This window comes from Mytilus californianus, unplaced genomic scaffold, assembly GCF_021869535.1.
Source record: "Mytilus californianus isolate M0D057914Y unplaced genomic scaffold, xbMytCali1.0.p SCAF_4, whole genome shotgun sequence".
Classification (NCBI taxonomy): domain Eukaryota; kingdom Metazoa; phylum Mollusca; class Bivalvia; order Mytilida; family Mytilidae; genus Mytilus; species Mytilus californianus.
Window position 1 is genome coordinate 87,664,270 of NW_026262690.1, and position 20,215 is coordinate 87,684,484.

Sequence of the window (20,215 nt, forward strand, 5' to 3'; positions counted from 1 at the left end):
TAAAAAGTCCTCGACATTACAAAATGTTTTTTACAATTCAAACGAGAAAACCGATGGCCCGATTAATGTACAAAACAAACAAAAAGGAAAAAAACAAAACAAATATGATACAGCAGTAGTATTATGCGTAAAACTAGCGGGTCTCATAAAGAGAATTGAATGACGTTTTCATGTTTAATCAGAATATTAGGTGTTGCTCATAATACTACTGAAGGCGTAATGATCAATAGACCATTAGCAAGAGAAAAATCTTTTTTAAAGAGAGCATCATATCGAGGAAAATATTAGAAAATACTCTAGGCAAACAATAACCATGATAACAGTATACCTCACGTTAAACCAAAATGTGGTTCACACGATACTGTTTTAAAATATAGAGATAAAGGTAGAAAAGTACTTAAGTACGTCGCCGTAGTTCTGCTAGTATAACAAGTATTATCTACATATAATTAAAACGAGATTTAACAGAAGCACTGCATTTATAATTTAGTGATAATAGACTTTTATAACTATCTTATTTATTTTATTATTTTCAATTTATTTTCACCAATTACCATTTTGTTAGATAATATTACTAGTAAAACGCCATGAATCTTTGATATATATATATATATATATGATATGTTAATATTTTGATAATGCGTTTTATCAGTAAGAGGTATATTTTGTATAATGTTTAATCTTTAAACGTCAAAGGGAATATAAGTACCGGAGTTCTTGTTATTTTCCAGAGAGATCACAAACAAAAATTAAATTATGTTTCTTATTTCATAACGTCGTAGGGTATTGTTTACTCATCTAAAAGTTTTTCTAAAAGAATCAGAACATCTTATTCAAAGTCAGAGAAAACATTGGCTAACATAGTTGACAGTCAGTTTACTGAAAATGGAAATGTGTTTGCTTTTTATAGGATTAATTTGTTTCGTACTACTTGCAGGAGTCAAATCAACCACTACCAGAGATGATATGATAGAAACCCCTGTGGTCGATAATCAAAATGTCCCTTTGCTTGCAATGTTTGACATGACAAAAGTAAACAAGCGCATCAAGGAATATATATCAGTCGCATTCGAAAATATGAAAGGAAATTTAACGTTGAACATCAAGAGGGAAATTAAAGACTATTTTGATGATATGAAACAGAATTCCACTGATGCTATTTCTGAAGGTAACTGCATTTATTATATTTCGTATATACGGTAATTGCTTAAGCACCAACCATTCATTTCTTGTTAGGACATTGTTTTTAGTTTTCTGGACAAATTTTTTTTTTCACTTTTTACTTTATTCCAAATACAAATGCTTGAAAAATAAGGTATGTTTTGAATTAATCTTGTAATCACAATCAAAATCAAAACCTAAAAACATACAATATTTAAGGTAACAGGTACGTAATTTTGCGATTTTATAGGCTTTCTATGGAATTTAGGAAGAATTTACACTCCAATAATATTGTCTTCATATGTAAATACCATAACTTGGAATGTCTCACAAAAGAGCTTGGAATAAACAGCAAAACTGGTAATCCTACATATTCTTTAACATCATTTAGAAAGTATAAAATTTTACAAAATCACAAATCTGTCCTTTCTTTTGGTATAAACATCAAAGAAAACGAAGAAAATCTACCGTCAATATACTTGATACCACAACTTCACAAAACTCCTTATAAAGAACGGAACATAGCTGGATCATCAAGATGTTCGACTAAACATCTTTCTAAAGTGCTGACTACTATTCTTTGTACAGTGAAAAAAAATCTTCAAAATAATGTGACGAGATATAATCAACCAGTAGTGTCAATCAGATGTGGATTCTTAAAAATTCTAAAGATCTACTGCTAAATCGTAGACCACAATCTCTGCAATTTTGCAGCAACATTAAAACTTTTTATTTTTTTGCTTTACACTACTATTCAAACAGAGCTTTTTCTATAAAAATAGGAATCGTAGATATAAATTTCTTGTTTTGGGTTATAATAATTCTTATTTTGTGAAAAACCACACTGATTCTATCAGAAAATACACTGAAGATGATAATATCAAAATGCTGGACTTTGATCGACTAAATATTTGTTGAGTTAGGAGGATTGATATTTCAACAGACAGTCGGTATTCCAATGGGTACTAATTGTGCACCCCTACTGGCCGATTTGTTTTTGTACTCGTATGAAGCTGAATTTTTTTTTGAACATATTTTAGTCAGTATTTACATCTCATATATCCAAGTGAACTTGAAATTAAGGATACTTCTGATACTAGAAGGATTGATTCATACCTTGATATTTTCCTGAATATTGACACAGATGGACGACTTCACACTAAAATTTATGTCAAAAGTGACGATTTCAACTCCCCATTTATCAATTTTCCTTTTCTCAACAGTTATAAACCCTCTGCCCATCGTATGGTGTTTACATATCTCAGTTGATACGTTATGCTCGTGCACGTTCACACTATACGGAATTCATATACAGGAGTGTGCTCCTTACGCAGAAACTGCTCCAACAGAGTTATGAGGAGGAAAGATTAAAAATGACACTGCGTAAATTATATGGACACCATCACGAATTGGTTGATCTATACGATTTATCTGTGTCTAAACTAACTAACGAACTTTATATCACGTCTTAGATTGTGGTTAACATCTAAGTCGTCTGGTCTGCTAAGTACCGAACGTGACCTATTCCCGAATATTACTGTGTTGCCGAGTATAAATTCGCATTGCTATTAGACATGTCTCGGTATTTATATATCCTACATTCATGTATTCAGTTATGATGTTGCTTTTGTAAGTCTAATTGGATATTGTGTTATGTCTTATCGTTTGTGGTTTGAATTCTATTTTTATTTTCTATATGAATGTAAAAGTTAAGATAATTAATCAGCTAATTCATTTACATGTATGTGATTTTTAGTTTAAATCAACTATATACACAGGATTTAATTGTTTTTATACAGTTTTGATTTAGAAGAAAAACCGACATGGTTTGAAAATACAAATAAATACACCATTATCAATACAATTCTATATTAATATGTTTGTAATGGTAAGCAAATACACAAAATACCACCATTACAAACTCAATCCCAATTTTATATTCTATTTTTAGAAATTTACCTGTGCTAAAATAAACGTCCCTCGGTTTTGTTTTGTGACCCGGATTTGTTTTCGTTCAATCGATTTATGACTATTGGACACGATATACTACTGTTGCCTTTATTCACAGCCAGTAGAACTGCGGAAGAAAACATTAAAAAGGAAATTAAAGACTATTTTGATGATATGAAACAGAATTCGACTGATGCTATATCTGAAGGTAACTGCATTAATTTTATTTCTTATTTACGGTAATTGCTTAGGCACCAACCATTAATTTTTTGTTGGACATTTTTTTTTTCTCTGGACATTATTTTTTTTCAAACTTTAAAAAAAACCCAAATTATTCCAAATTTTAATGATTGGAACTATTTTTGCAGGTATATTCTACGACATTTTTTGGGTTTTCAACAAATTTGGAATGACACAATTCATTTGAAAAAAAGTTATAATCGAAGTTGTACGCGTGAAAAATAAGGTAATTGTTGAATTTTTTTGATAATTACAATCAAAATTATAGCCTCAAACATACAATACTTAAGGTAACAGGTGCGTAATTTTGCAATTTATAGGCTTTCTATGAAATTATGCAAGTATCTACAGCCAGTAGATTATTTTCGATAATCTAAGTTTGTTTACCCTTTGAGTAAGAACAAACGGAACTTCTTACATAAAGCAGTAATCATGTTTAAAATTTGAAATAAAGATATGATCGTGCTACATTAGCTGATTGTTCATGAGACAACTGAACTATCCAGTAAAGACAGGAGAGCACAAATGCAAGTCACTGCATTTCACCAATCGGCATTAAACAATGCAAAACACCTTACCAGTAAATTACAAAAAATATGAGTATTATTATCAGTTCAGTCAATGAGTCACTGTACCAAGTCAGGAATATGACAGTTGTTATCAATTCGTTTGATGTGTTTGAGCTTTTGATTTTGAAATTTGATTAGGGACTTTCCGTTTTGAATTTTCCTCGGAGTTCGGTATTTTTGTTATTTTACTGATCGAATATCCAGTATATAACCGATAACTAATAATTAGGTAACAAAATTGCATATGCCTATTTAACATTGTGATTGTAAATGTTTTTTCTCCGTTCAAATCAGTCTCCAACCGTTCAGTCAAAGAGCTAAACAAAATTAAAAGAAGAAAAGAATTGTGTGAATGTGTATAAATTTAAATAAAAACTACAAAATTTAAAACAAATTCTTCGGATAGTAGTAGTCTCCTCTCATCTTGATATTTGTTTACATTATACATGTAATAGGTTGCACTTCCGAAATATAGACAATGCAATTTTCTATAGGAACTCCTTTTACGGCTAAAACTGTGCCACTTTTACTATGAAGTTTCGTAAAAATTATATTCTAGAATGGAAAGTTCATTTGTGCTACAATTTTTTTCAAAGGTCAAAATATAGGACTGTGTGGCATATTTTCAACATTTATATGCCCGAACTTCTAAGAGTTTAAACTTATACTAAAATTCTGTACTCCCCCTGCCATCACTTTTGGTCCTCTTTAGAACTCAATTTCGCCGCTATCCATGTGTATTTATACTGGTAACATTCCCAAGTTATGTCTCTATGGGATGAAACAAAGAGATCATATCTGGGAACCAGTACGTAAACAAAACAAAATATCTATGAATACTAAATATCTCCCCAAAAGAGGCGTGGATTGTGAAACAGCTGTATTTACAAAGTGCAACCTATAGATATCTTTTATATTATGTAATTAAAGGTGCATTTCAACAAATGATTAATTCCACAATTAATATTTACATTTATAAAATTGATATCATAATAATGGTATGCTCATGGGGGAGATATCCCTTGGTGCCAAAAAATGTATCTTTTTGCGCAACAACTAATATGCGCATATAATACATTTGCGTCACTGATTTTTAAAATATCTTGTATCATGTGTGCCAAAAATTTAGTACACGATTGTGCCAGTTCTTAGATAAAGTATTATTTTACCTTTACACGATACGATTGAATGCTGTTTTTTTGAAAGAATAAAATAAGAAATAATCAATATGAAAGCAAACACCTGAATGTTCCATTAGCAAATACATCGTATGCATTCCAACAAATTGTCAATACTACAACTTGTAATTTGTCTGACCTAGATACATTGTTCTTCATTCTATCTTACATTATTACATTAGTTGACAATACATATTTGTTTAGGGGCCAGCTGAAGGACGCCTCCGGGTGCGGGAGTTTCTCGCTGCATTGAAGACCCATTGGTGGCCTTCCGCTGTTGTCTGCTCAATGGTGAGGTTGTTGTCTCTTTGACACATTCCCCATTTCCATTCTCAAATTTATTTTACACTTATAAAATCTGCTGTTCATTAATATTGATCGATCTTCTAAATCAAGATTGTGTATGGTCTCTGCGATATCGTTTATGTTGCCCTTTTTTACAGATCATTCGGAATAATTGACTTCTTACTTCTGTGAGTCAATCCCAATGAGATATAACAAAAATCCAATCAAAACAGTAATACATTTGCTCATGTGTATATACGCATGCAGTATAGTCTTTTGTTATACAATACAACCTCATAAATATCCACTCTTCAGTATGCAGCAATGATTTCATTTATTCCTTAAAATATTTTATATTATAATTTACACAAGACTGATATATATATATACCAGGTAGATATATATATATATAAATAGATAATAAACAATTTTAGACAAATATGCATACAGGTAATTTGTTTCAAATGAAGTCCGTATTCTGGTGCAATTGATACCTTATAGAAATAAAATTTGGCGAAAATGATAATCTTAAAATAACAATTGTCGCAAAAGGACTGTAGCCGCTTATGTAATAATTATTTTAATTTGATATTGCAACACAAAATTACGATGGTTAATTTAGAACATTTTACATAATAAAATGATGTTGGACAATCAGATTTATTGCTGTGAGACAATCAGATCCCTAAAATTTTAAAAAGGGGAATAACCGAGAATAATCCCTTTATATGTATATGTTATATCAGATTATAAACTTTCACTTTATTTTTATAGATATATAGATGCAAACAATATGTACAATTTCGTGTTGCAGTACAATTGACCTGTTTTCAGTTAGTTTGAGAATATAAGAGACTTTAATAATTAGCTTAACCCTTCATTTTTTTGTCATTTAACATTTTTTTTAATTTATGTCTATACTGAACTTCTTTGAATCTGTGACCGTTTAAAATTATTTATTTTGATTCTACACGCATTTCAGCGCATAATCATCGGGACTGCTCCGACTTGGATAGAAAACATTTCAGAAGTGGAGTGTACAAAATCTTCCCGAAAGTTACAGTTGGATTTAACGTGTGCTGTGATATGGAGACGGATGAGGGAGGATGGACGGTAAGACTTTCTCTAATTGACCGTTAATTTATTTTTTATTAACTTTATGTTTAAATGCAATTTTTTTTAGACATTTGCATTTTAATTATTTCCAACTAATTCTATTATCTAATATTATTCGTAAGGTGACAAATTATTATAGAACCGTAAAGTTACTCTCCTTTTAAACACTATGTTTGAACGCAAATGAACTGTGGAGTTTTGTTTGGTAGACTGTTTGTCTTCTCTTTGTAGTTCTTTATGACCTTGGTATTGTCTGTTTTTTTTTTCGATTTATGACTGTGATTGTCTACTTGGTATATTCTGCATTTTAAAAACAAAATAATAAAATGTGTCTGTTCGGTTTCAGTACATTCAGTTATTTATGAAACAATGATATTTTATTTCGAGTGAAAGGCAATGCTGAGTATACAAAAATGCTACAGCAAAAATAGGACATACAGCCAAGCACACTATAAAACACCGGCAACAAAAAGCGCAAATACCAAATATCTTACCATAAACACAAAATATCCAAAGCCTTCGATTAATGACGACGTTCCTATATTGGCAACCTGTCGATTATCTTTCGGTTCTAGCAACATTTTATTGAAACAGTCTATTTTAAAAGAGGGCACTGTTTCGGATTTTTGAAAGAATATCTTTTCGATGTGCACAAAACATTCGTTGGTCAGATATCATTACCAATAAGTTATTTCTTACATATGTATTTCTGGCCTTTAATACCTACATATAAAGCAAACAAAATAGTTAAAGGACTGAACACATTTTAATCTTTCTTTAGCAATTTCATGGCTCTTAGCATACATCCTCTGTTTCAATTAATAAATAAGTATATTTATTTAACTAAAACTGGGTTTGCAGATAAGTCAATCAAGCGGAACCGAATAAAACTCATTAAAGATACCAGGCTTATAATTTAGTACGCCAGACGTCTAAAACAAAAAACTGATCAGTGACGCTCGAATAAAAAACATTAAGAAGCCAAACTCTTATCAGTGTTATAATTTTTTGGCTTAGATCGATTTTAAGTATAGTGCTCCTATATGTTTTATTTTCTTAACTTCCAAGTTCTGAAATTTGTGAATGCATCATGTGTAATACCAACTGGGGATGCCCGGGTTTTGTGTGTCGCTTCTTTAATAGTTTGGTTAAATTAGTCAGATTAACTGTGTGTCTTGAAGCTAGCATGAATAGTGTAGTTTGTTTTATTCACTTTTGATTATGTGATTCGGATTATATAGGGGGATAGTTCGAAATTGAAAGTGTTTTTTCGAATGTCCTTCTTGGCATTTTGGTAAATATTTCTGGAAGGAACACCCCCCCCCCCCTTACCACCACCATCTAGCTAGACCGATTTTAACAGTGCTCGAATGTAGTGCTATTATAATAATTCATAGCTTCAATAAAATTTGTATGAGGCCAATTTATCAACCATCTTATTGATCATACGTTTCTCAATTTGTAAAGAAGATCCGGACCAACGACGACAGCAGATAAATATGATACAGAGGCGGATTCAGGATTTTAGGTTAGGAGGGGGGGGGGGGGCGCAATTTAAAATTTCGCCGATGGAAAGGGATGCGAAAAATGTTTTGAGGTAAAATTATCGAAATATTCTTTATAAAGCTGAGGACAACCCATGCCTTGCAAATTTTAGGGAAGGGGGGTGGGAGGGGGAGGGGGTCGCACGCCCGCCACGCCCCGCCTGAATCGATCATTCGCTTAATTTAGTCTAATATTGTAATATGTCTCTATTAATGCATATATGCATAAGTGAAACGTTGTTCTTATAAGCTCCTCCCATTTAAACCATATAACAATTATCATACTACTAGGCAAAACATTTTATGTTTCATACATATATATTTTTGTTCATATAATTAGTTTTAACATTTCATATCATAGGTTTTTCAGCGCAGACAAGATGGTAAAGTAGATTTCTATCGCGGATGGACAGAGTATGTAAAAGGATTTGGTGATGTCAAAACAGAATTTTGGTTAGGTCAGTCGTTTGATCAATTTATGACAGGCAAACAAAATCTAAACAAATGTTTCCTACTTTATAACTAAAGACTAAATCGAAAATGTCCTTCGTATTGTTAAATTGTTAATAGAACGGGTAGCTGACATTAATTAAAAGCTAATTATGGATGAACATTTGAAATTTTGCATTAATTTTTGAAAGTCCAGTGGCAAATATTACATGCATTTAAGGATGGGAACATGTCAAGGGGATATGATTATGAATCCTGCTTTGTACTTTATCGACACGCATATCAATATTTTAACGTGCTATTTTACAAATTTACTGTGCAAAAAGAAAACCACCGAAGCGGTTCAAAACACTAAAATTAACTGTAACATCCCATAATGTTTCTGTAACAAAGATGGATAACTTTTTATTTATTGTGATTGGTTTTCTATATGTCATTACGAGGGGAAATAGTTTAAGGTAAACAAAGATTAAGTGTATGTGAAGAGTATTCAGAGAGTGAGAACCTAGATTCCGTCAAATCACGAACTTTAATACACAACACTACTAGTATTGAAATGTTTTATTTAGATTTGATAAAGTAACAAACGTTAGAAACATTATTTATACCCAAAAAAGCCAAATAACAGCAAATGTTCGGTTATAAACACTGAATGAATGAAAACATGTAAATTTTAATCATATTCGACTAAATGAAAAAAGTCAAGATTTGCATTTAGGGGGGGGGGGAACAATATTTGAAATAATTATCTTTATACAAATATTTTATTTCCCTTTTTCTGTGATTTTTTTTTTATTAAAGGTAATGATAAACTTCATGAATTAACATCTCAAGGAAGTTATGAACTCAGGGTAGATCTGGGGGATTTTAATGGCGATAAGGCATATGCCAAATATTCTACCTTCAACATCGGCGACCAGTCAACTAACTACACACTGACCGTAAATGGTTACAGTGGAACCGCAGGTAATATTTACATTTGTTCAATGATTATTGGACAAGGAACTTAAATAATTCCTATTGATTATGTTTGTTTATTGTTGTTTGTGTTTTTTTAGAAGTGGGATCTTCTTTTAACAATGACTGAATCAGTATAGGACACTTTAATACACATATTGCATCAAAAGGCAGAAAATGTAGGATGATACAATTTTTGCAATTTTACGTGATAAGTACTCCGCTTTTATGTTTAAAAAATCTGATATAACATGACTGTACTTATTTTATTTTATTTTATTTTTTTTCATTTTTTTATTTCACATTATAGTAAAAACACCAGTTGAAAAAATACGTTTTAATTTTGTTATGTTAATTTTCAATAAAAAGAATACCCCGAACCTTGTATGTACGAATTAATAGAAACTAAATGAGCCGGTACGACACGAATTGTCCCGTATGCCGCCTTATTGCACTTAGTCTAACTCGGCCTGTAAATTTTCAGTATACACCGAGGTACCAAAAATTATCTCCAGATCTGCAGCGTTACAAAAAAAGTCCGAACAAGTACAACGTTCATTAAAATGTCCATGGACCGTTATACTGACAAAATCGGTCACCCAGAACAAAACACAAACTCAATCTATAAGTCCGCATTATACAATTATACAATAATGTTCGAAAAACAGAGCAATATCCGGCATAAAGAAAAAGTCATGAAAACTGTTTGATTTTGGAATGACGGAATGGCGGACACTATAAACATCCACCAATAAGTTGCACGGTTATAAACATATTATAATGTATGCTCAGCAAAGACCCATCGAAACAACATCTGATTGAAAAATTTAATAACACTTTTAGATATTTAGATGATATATTGGCTCTCAATAATGACGACTTCAGTATGAACACTAAAGAGATTTATCCTGCCGAACTGACTTTAAATAAAGCTAATACTAACAATGAACACTGCCCTTTCCTGGATCTTGATATCTTTATCTTTAACGGGAAACTTAATACCAAAATTTATGATTAAAGAGATGATTTTTCATTTCCTATTGTTAATTATCCATTTTTAGATGGTGACGTTCCCTTGTCGCCATCTTATGGTGTTTATATATCTCAATTTGTTCGATTCGCTCGTGTATGTAACAACGTATTTGTTTTCAACGAAAGAAATCTCTGTATTACTGAAAAATTATTACACCAGGGTTTTCGATATCACAAACTAGTCAAAACATTTACTAACTTTTATCATCGGTACAAGGACATCATTCGTAAATATAAATCAACATGCAGACATCTTATACGTTCAGGTATTTCACATCCAATATTTTATGGTAATATTCTTTACAAAGCACAAAAATGTCGGCATTCACCTCAAAAGCTAACCAAACCTTTAAACAGACTTGATCGGAAAGTATATAGTTACGATACTGTTGTAAAGTCTTTAAGGATTGCATATTTTGGTATTAATATTGATTCACTCATAGGGTCTTTGCATCGGAAATAAACACATTCATTCTAAAACCAGTTGTTGGCATGATACGGGTTATGTTCTTCTCATATATTCTATGATGGTATGATACTAAACCCCTAATGGGAGGGATTGTACTTGATTTTCATATGATGAAGACATAATCTTTAGTACTTGATTTTCATATGATGAAGACATAATCTTTAAATCAGTTTAATTGAGGTTTGGAGCTGGCATGTCAGTAACTGCTAGTAGTCCTTAGTTTATTTATGTATCATTGTCATTTTGCTTAGTTTCTTTTGTTACCTATTTTGACATCGGACTCGGACTTCTTTTAAACTGAGTTTTACTGTGCGTATTGCTATGTGTTTCTTTTTTCTACATTGACTAAAGGTATAGGGGAAGGGTTGAGATCTCACAAAACATGTTTAACCCCGCCGCATTTTTGCGCCTGTCCCAAGTCAGGAGCCTCTGGCCTTTGTTAGTCTTGTATGTTTTTTAATATTAAGTCATTTATATGTTTTGGAGTTTAGTGTGACGTCCATTTTCACTGAACTAGTACACAATTTTATTTAGGGGCCAGCTGAGGACCACCTCCGGGTGCGGGATTTTCTCGCTGCATTGAAGATCCATTGGTGGCCTTCGGCTGTTGTCTGCTCTTTGGTCGGGTTGTTGTCTCTTTGACATATTCCCCATTTGCATTCTCAATTTTATTATAGTTAATTCGCATTTATTTACCAATTTTTATATATGATTTATATTTAAAAAGCTTATTTTGAATCAATGTGTCGAAACATCAATCACGAATGCCACTCTATAAATCAAACTGGAGTTCAATGCTGTCTGTTTTATTTTATATCAATGTCGATTTTACATTTTTGAATTTTATACAAATATAGGCGATGCTCTCAAGTACCATAACAAACAAGCTTTCACGACGAAAGATAAAGATAATGACAGCAATAATTCCATGAATTGTGCAGAAAAGTATGAAGGAGCTTGGTGGTATTATAACTGTCATTATTCTAATTTAAACGGACTGTATGTGGGAAATAAACAGGATGACAAAAGCATGCGTTGGTGGCAATGGAAGAGAAGCCAGTCAATGAAGACAACATCGATGATTATACGTAGGATATGATCATAAAAAAAGGCAGCTTCCATTTTGAAAAATTAAATCATTATGTCTACTTCTTTTGTGAGATTTTAGTTCATTTTTGTTTGTTAGTGATGTTCACTTTGATAAATGTGTTGAATAACCCATTGGTCGGGTTGTTGTCTCTCTGACGCATTCGCCGTTTCCATTCTCGATTTTTCATGTCGTAAAACTTATTTTATGATGTTAGCTAAATTTTATATTTCTTAAAAGGTCTATATTTCTGCTTGTGAAATGCTTGTCCACGAAGGTATTACCAGCCCAGTAATACATTGTTATTGCGGAAATTGTTTGAATGAAATATACAGTTATGTAATTTTATATATAATTTTAAATCAAGGAATTATCTCCCTTATGCTCAGTTTTGATTTCTCGTTCGAAATGGCGTTACTTTGGGTCTTTATTGGTTTGATCAGATCTTAAACGTTCGTAAAAGTTTTGGTTTTTCAAAGTTTTGGCCTCGAGAATCACTAAAAAGACATCTATTATCGAAATGTACATCTGGTGCAGTAAAATTGATGCCGTTAATATGATACATAGTTATTATTGATGGTTTTCTTATGGATGTATGTTTACACAGTTTTTGCTGCTGTTTCGGTTGTTTACAATTTTGCCAATATAACGGAACTATAAACAACTGTCATACAAGTGGGAGGTTAAGCTAGCTATAAAACCAGGTTTAACCTACCATTTTCTTTGATCGGGAAAATGCCTGTACCATTTAATGAACATATCAGCTGTTTTCCATTCGTTCCGTTGGATGATGTAGGCTTACGTGTGATGTTTTCAGGTTTTATGGAATTCCCTCTTTTGGAATTTACCTTTGAGTTCGGTATTTTTGTAATTTCTTTTCTTCAGTGGCTGTCGTTAGTTAGTGTGCTTCATAGGTGTTTCTCGTTTTTTAAGTAGATTAGACTGTTTGTTTTCCTGTTTGAATTGTTTTACACTAGTCATTTTGGGGCCCTTAATAGCTTGCTGTTCAGTGTGAGCCAAGGCTCCGTGTTGAAGGCCGTACTTTGACCTATAATTGTTAACTTTTTATACATTGTGAATTGGATGGAGAGTTGTCTCATTGGCACACATACCACATCTTCTTATATGTATGGTCATAAGCGTACCCGATGCAGATTATTCATAAAACACGATTGTGCGCACGGGATCATCTTGTATTAACATCTTTGAGATCAATAACACGAACACACATACACCTAAAAGTGATTAAAATGGACGAAAAATAATTAAAACAATGATCAATATATATTGGATAACTAAATACTTACTCAGTATCCTATGCCATATGTCAAATTGCAACCAAAGTATTGTATCAACCGTTTGAAATCCTGAAAAACAATGAAGCTGGAAATCTATGTAGAAATCGGGCTAGACAGAAGGTACAGTTAAGCATAATTTTGAGTTGGCATATACATTATTCATAAAATGCCTCGTTTAAGGATGTTCACTGATCTTGTTTTTTTTTAATTTTTTGTCAGATATTCGGAATCTTCTGGTTTTGTCCATGTAGTGCCATTAAAACGTTTGCCCACTAACTGGTTTTCTTTTCATAATTTAATGACATAATTATACTTTTTTTAAATTAGTTAAAAAAAACATTTTTGAATTTTTTTGGAAATCTTTGTTATTTTTTCATAGTTTTTAATAGAAAACAGGTGGGGCTAATAAAGGTATAAAAAGTCTAGAGAGAATCATTTGCCGCCTAATTTTCAATGGCATGGCGTATATCTCAAAAACAAAATAACCAATTTTACTTTGATAATGACAACCGGGATTATTGAGTAGGCTACACTAAATAGGCCGAACAGATAGAAGGGCGAGAATTTGAACTATAGGCCGAAATAGATGGCTTTGTCGTTAGGGACAGACATTTTGATTGGAAATGAGTCACTAATGGGCCCCTCAAAGAGTAAAAAAAATTGATCCTCTTAACGCAAATGATTTAACTTTACACCCGGACCGAATGTGTTTGCGTAACTGACTTCTTCTTCTAACTGACAACAATATCTATAACATGGGTTTCGTTGATGAAGTGTTGTTGTACATCATGTAGAGAGCAAATAGGCATTTACTTTTTTCAAACAATATACTTCAACACTAACACGTAGAAAACTACTTACAAAAAATAGGAAACAAAATACCAAATTGAATGTCAAATAAAAATACAATTCATAGCTAAAGCTCGTGAAAGTCATACTTCCACGAGTTCAAGCTATCAGTAGTGTCTATCATAAACTAAACACACTAAGACCGACAATAAAAACAATGAATAAAATATAGTTTCCAAGATAACATGCAAAAAGAAATTAAAACGAATGATAAAAAACAAAATGAATAAAACCTTGATTTGATAGTTTTGATTAATATGAACTATAAACCGGGAAATCCAAGCTGAATTAAAGTAATCACCATGAAAAACAATGTTCTATTATAAAAGATTTAATGTCTGAACCTAAAACAAACAACCAAACCGGATTATAACATTGACATCCTAAATTCATCCCCGGAAAACGAATCCTGATATTGGTAGAAAGCTAAAGTAGGAAAACACCATGAAACATTACAATATCAGTTCGTCTTAAAATTATTAAATTTAAGATTTTATTGTGCAGTGTGGGATTCAGGAGCATTCTAAAAATAAAAAGACGTGGTATAATTGCCAATGAGATAACTTTCCAACAAATGGCGTAGACGTTGGCATCTATAGGTCACTGCCTTCTACACTGAGCACAACCATAGCATGCCATAAAAGGCCACGACATGATAAATAAAAAAAACCCAATTTAAATGAGAAAAGGAAAGGCCTTGCCCTAAAGTCATAAAACTTTTCTCAGTACTCATAGCATAAAATATGTGCTCGAAACACCAAATCCAGTTTTTAAATGGGTTGAATTACGATAATCGTTTTCTGGCCTTAATCCCTGGTACATTTTAATAGCTGTATAGCCCTTGATGCTTTTTTATGTATCAAATTGAAACAATGTCAATATCAGTATCGATACAGGCAGTTTTCACAGATCCTATTCAGATCTTTCAACCTTCATGAATGAATTTATTCAAAGGAGCAATCATTTTGATGGAACGTAATTATTATGTACGAGTTCTACAAACTACTTCATCGTGAAAATTAAGATCTGTTACCTCTTTAACAATGCGACCAAAACCATCTGTTTTGTATCTATGAAAGATATAGTAAGAGTTTTTTAAGGAATTTATGTACGAAATCCGTATGTTAGACATAGATTGCGTACATTGAAATAAATAAATAAAAATAACCCAAAAGCAGTGGAATAGAAAACGAGGTGGGAAATACACATGATACACACACCACAAGACGGTGACAAATAAACATAACCGTCAAAGAAATTATGGGTAACAAAAACGACTGAAACCTCATTCATATGTTTTGTCGTAGATTCTTGTCTCATGTTTACCTACCTGAAACAGAAGAATCCGAATAACTAGAGACTGTAAAGAGCATGTGTCGCTCACCTAGGTCAACTTCAACAATGGACTCTCTCCAACATTGTGGGGACTAGAATAGAATTAATGGAGACAAAATCTCAGTTTGGTAATCTTTTATTACTCATCATATAAGCTGTTAACAGTTTTTCTCTATCTTCTTAAGATTTTGCCCAAAAAACAAAAAAGGGGAAAAAAACATAATTTAATGGCAACCACTCTGATAAAGTGTCTACTAATGATTTTGGCAAAATTTAAGTTACTTGCAGATCTTGTCTTGCTGATCATCTTTGCTATTCAAAGTGTCTATTTATCTTTCTTAGTTTCAAGATAATAATGCTAAAACACAAAAAAAAAAATGGTAAATATCATCATTAAAGAGCAAACACTCCAAAAAAGGAGTCAATTGACTATTTCGGTTTCATTGCCTTATTTGAAGATCTTGTCTTGCTGATAATTTTAGCTATTAAAGTGTCTGTATATCTGTTATAGTCTTCAAGATAATAGACCAACAAACTTAAAATGGGAAAAAAATCACCATTTAAGAGCAATAACTCCAATAAGGAGTCGACTGACAATTTTGGCCATTTGACTTATATAAAGAACTTTGCTAATTGTTGAAGGCCGTACGGTGACCTATAGTTGTTAAATTTTGTGTCATTTGGTCTCTTGTGAAGAGTTGTCTCATTGGCAATCATACCACATCCTCTTTTTTATATTGTCTGGCCGATAATTTTTGGTTATTAAAGTTCACTGTGATATTTTAAAGATATCAGGCAAAACATAAAAATATTGGCAAAAACACAAATAATAACTAAAAATCGTCATTAAAGTATAATTAACACTCCAATAGGAAGTCGTCTGACGACTTCAGCAGTTTGATTTAATTGTAGATCTTGTTTCGCTGTTATTTTTGCTCTTTAAAATTCCAGATGAGCTGAAGAAAGGACATTATTTATGTTCATAATAGCGATACCTTATGACATAACGAGACATGGTATGATTGAAAATGAGAAAGATGTCCAACAAACCACAACCAAGCGGGTCTAAACAACTATTATAGGTCACCGTAGTACAGCCTTTGTTCATTTGAAATTCTTTAATGAAAATTAAAGGACGCAACATCAATTGAATTTTAAAAAAGATATCTCCCCTGTTTTGTTTACATGCTTAATCAGTACAGGAAAAACATTAAGCAAAATATAAGAGGTCTAGACATCCACAATAGTACAATACGTTTGATTCATATCATTCCTTTTTCAGAATTCCTTTTTTACCTAATCGCTTATGTTTACTTCATTTACGAGTTTTATGGGCAACCTGAATCCCTGGATCCTTGAACTAACGATATCATTGAAAATGCTTAACGTAAATCGAGCTTCTCTATTTTACATGAATTATTATTGATATGGTCATAATTATAAATTTACTGCTTACAAATCTTTGGATTTTTCGAAATACTAAGGATTTTATATCCCAGAAATAGTTTACCTGAGCTATATATTGCAAAACCTTGAGTCTTCAATGCTCTTCAGCTTCATACGTTTTGGGTCTTTTTATCTTTTTTTATTAGAGTGTCACTGAAAAGTTTTATGTAGACTAAACGCGCGTTTTGCGATGATGTGAAATTCTGATATACTGCAACGAATGAGTATAGATCAACCACGAAATTGAGTATTAAGTTGGTACAAACAGATGATATTATCAAAATGAATATATGGAACCATATACCATCTGAACAAGAAAAAGAAGACATTTAGTAATTAATGTTTAAATGAGTACAGTCCCGTTTAATGAATGGTGTATTCGGGCTTCAAAGGGGATGTAGACTCATATTCCCTGTCAGTGAAAGCTCGGGAGATATAAAACCAGTGTATATAAAGTGCGAATCCAGTTAGTTCATTTTCACTGTTGTATGCGAGTATGTTTATTGTAGAATAAAGGATGATGGGAAAAACTGCGTTTGTTTACTTTTTGAAAATACAAAACAATAGATTTGAATGTATGTTTTAACAGAATTTCATTCGAATACAACTTTTTAATGTATAATAACAGGATTAAAGTCCAAAAAAGTGTTATCTAAGCAGCAGAATCCATAATATGGATTACTGAATGCGATTCATTTTAACTATAGATGCGATGAATTATCACTGTAAGTGCAATCATTTCTAATGTGGAATTTTTGGAAGTGAGATGAATTTTCATTGTCGTTTTATATGATTATTCGACATACAACCACTGAAAATAGTTTTTAAATTACTTTAATATTGATATTATTTACAATTTGAAATGCAAGCTAGTCGTAGATGCTTACTTGAATATACACGGGTATAACCACGTTCATATCATGAACATTCAAATATTGTTGGTGAGTTTGCTATTAGCTTGTCATGGATCCGAAAATTTACTTGAGCAGAACATCCATGAATATATTGTTTTTCTACGGCGAATTTTCTTTGAAAAGTTTTATAACTCATTTAAAAAAAACTTTGAACATTTGTCACGCCGTGTCATACATATATCTACCGTAGTGATAGGCTTTTGCACAACGAACAGTACAAGAATGTACAACGAACGGTACTAAAGAAAGAAAACAAACTACAAAGAGAATGAATCGTACAGTGTCAAAATTCTGAGGTCAGTTTTTCAAGTAAACGTCTTCAAATAAAATTAAAACAACGGGTTTCTCATTCGTTATATGTATTTTAACAACAACAAAGCACAAAATACATGGTCGCATTTAGTGAAAGAGCCAACCAACTATGCTCTATTTGTAGTTTAATCAAGTTTGAGTTACACATAGTGTTTGTTTCGCGATGTTTACAAGTAATTCACAGACCTGTCTATTTAAAATAGTCACATGGTGTTCATGTAATATAAATGATATACAATGCTGCCAGGAGCAGTACACTTTGTTTTCATAAACATTGAATACTTAACTGAACAGTTAATCAATTAGTCTTTGGTGTAAATATAAGAACGGTATATCTACCAACATTGCTTCGCGATGTAGCGATTAACGTCCAGAATCAACTGTACGGCGGTTATACCCCGTGGTATAGAATCATTCAAGCATGTAACAATAAACTGTTTTCAATATTTCTTTGTATTCTCACAATTGCGTATTGGCTTATTTGTAACACCGACTTATAAGAAATTCAAGCATATTTAAGGTGACTCGACTGTTGCTCGAACTTTCTTTACTGTATAAGATTTATACACAATGGCATGATGAATATTAATAATCCAGTCATCCAAGCGTCAATTGTTTGTGCAAGATGAAAACGTTTCCACGTATTCAATCGTGAAATGAAGATCGTTTTGTGAACGCTCTTTGTTATCTCAAATGTATCCATTAGAGCTATTTTCTTAACGCTTGTAGTTTAAAGGTTTGGTTGGCTTGCTTGCTTTGTTTGAGGGTGGTAATGAAGGTACCTTCATGACGAATAACGGTAAAAAATCTTGCCAAATGACGTTAACGGTAATTTTTGGTGCATGACGATAAAATGAAGACTTTCTTCAAGACGATAAAAAAATCAACAGATTTTGACGAATCACGTTAATTTTTTTTCCAAAAATAACGGTAACGATAATTATTTGGGTCCTCTGACGAATCACGATAAGGATATGTTGACGAATCACGGTAAAATTTTAATTAATTTGACGCTAACGGTAGCCAAAAATGACCGTTTGACGCCTGACGGTAATGGGCATTCATACCCTCCTGTTTGTGTAAACGTTTGCTCAATCTTAATTACAATGCTTATGCAGCATTTACACAATCAAGGCCAACCACACCTTTTAATTACAAGCATTAGGAAATTAGCTCTAATGACGTTTAATTTATTAGTAAAGGCAACAGTAGTATATCGCTGTTCGAAATTCATAAATCGATTGAGAAAAAACAAATCCGGGTTACAAACTAAAACTGAGGGAAACACATTAAATATAAGAGGAGAACTACGACACAACAGAAACATAACATTAAAATGTAACACACACAGAAAAGAACTATAACATAACAATGGCCACTTTCCTGACTTGGTACAGGACATTTAAAGAAAAAAATGATGGATTGAACCTGGTTTTGTGGCTAGCCAAACCTCCCGCTTTTATGGCAATGTTAGTATGCGTTGTAGATTTAGACCGAAACAGAAACTTTGCTTTTCCGGTGACGTGGATTGGCTTAACTGTCAAATATATATGTATTTAATGATGACGTGTCATAGGAAAGAATAAATTTTATCCTACATATAGATCAAGACAAATTATTTGAGAAAATAGAATTGACTATATTAGCAATAAATACCATGTTTAAGGAATTTATTGATATATTACCTCAGACATTTTCAATCACTAAGTATGCATATATAATCAATCCTTCTGACTTCATAAATTTTGTTAGAGAGTCGGCTGAATTAAGACTTTATATAATGAAAATTAATTAATTTCCTTCTGTGAAAATGCATCGCATATACAATAGAAATGAATCGCCTTACAGTGAAAATGAAAGTCTAGTATCATTATTCCACAGTAAACATGAATCGCATAACGAAAACAGCATAGTGGAATTTGATTCAATATCAACAAGCTGAATAAGAACACCTGTTTTAAGTTAAACAACATTAATAATTATGTTAAAAGGTACATTTTTCTGCAAATGAAACTTAACTGCT

The 20,215-nt window shown here is 32.1% G+C and overlaps 1 protein-coding gene across 3 annotated transcripts in view; it reads left to right on the forward strand.

Annotated features, from left to right (window-relative positions):
- The first annotated feature begins 813 nt into the window (after positions 1-813).
- LOC127738844 (ficolin-2-like) overlaps positions 814-20,215 on the forward strand; it is a 34,616-nt gene continuing 15,214 nt past the window's right edge. The window contains exons 1-5 of one of the 3 annotated variants that reach the window (XM_052250244.1): positions 814-1,168; positions 6,366-6,496; positions 8,405-8,501; positions 9,295-9,459; positions 11,809-11,821. In XM_052250244.1, the coding sequence (XP_052106204.1) occupies positions 886-1,168; positions 6,366-6,496; positions 8,405-8,501; positions 9,295-9,459; positions 11,809-11,821 (689 nt within the window). In that variant the 5' untranslated portion in view covers positions 814-885. Of the gene's footprint in view, positions 1,169-3,229; positions 3,320-6,365; positions 6,497-8,404; positions 8,502-9,294; positions 9,460-11,808; positions 11,822-20,215 lie in introns of all 3 variants that reach the window. The other 2 variants (XM_052250246.1, XM_052250245.1) reach the window with 2 other exon arrangements.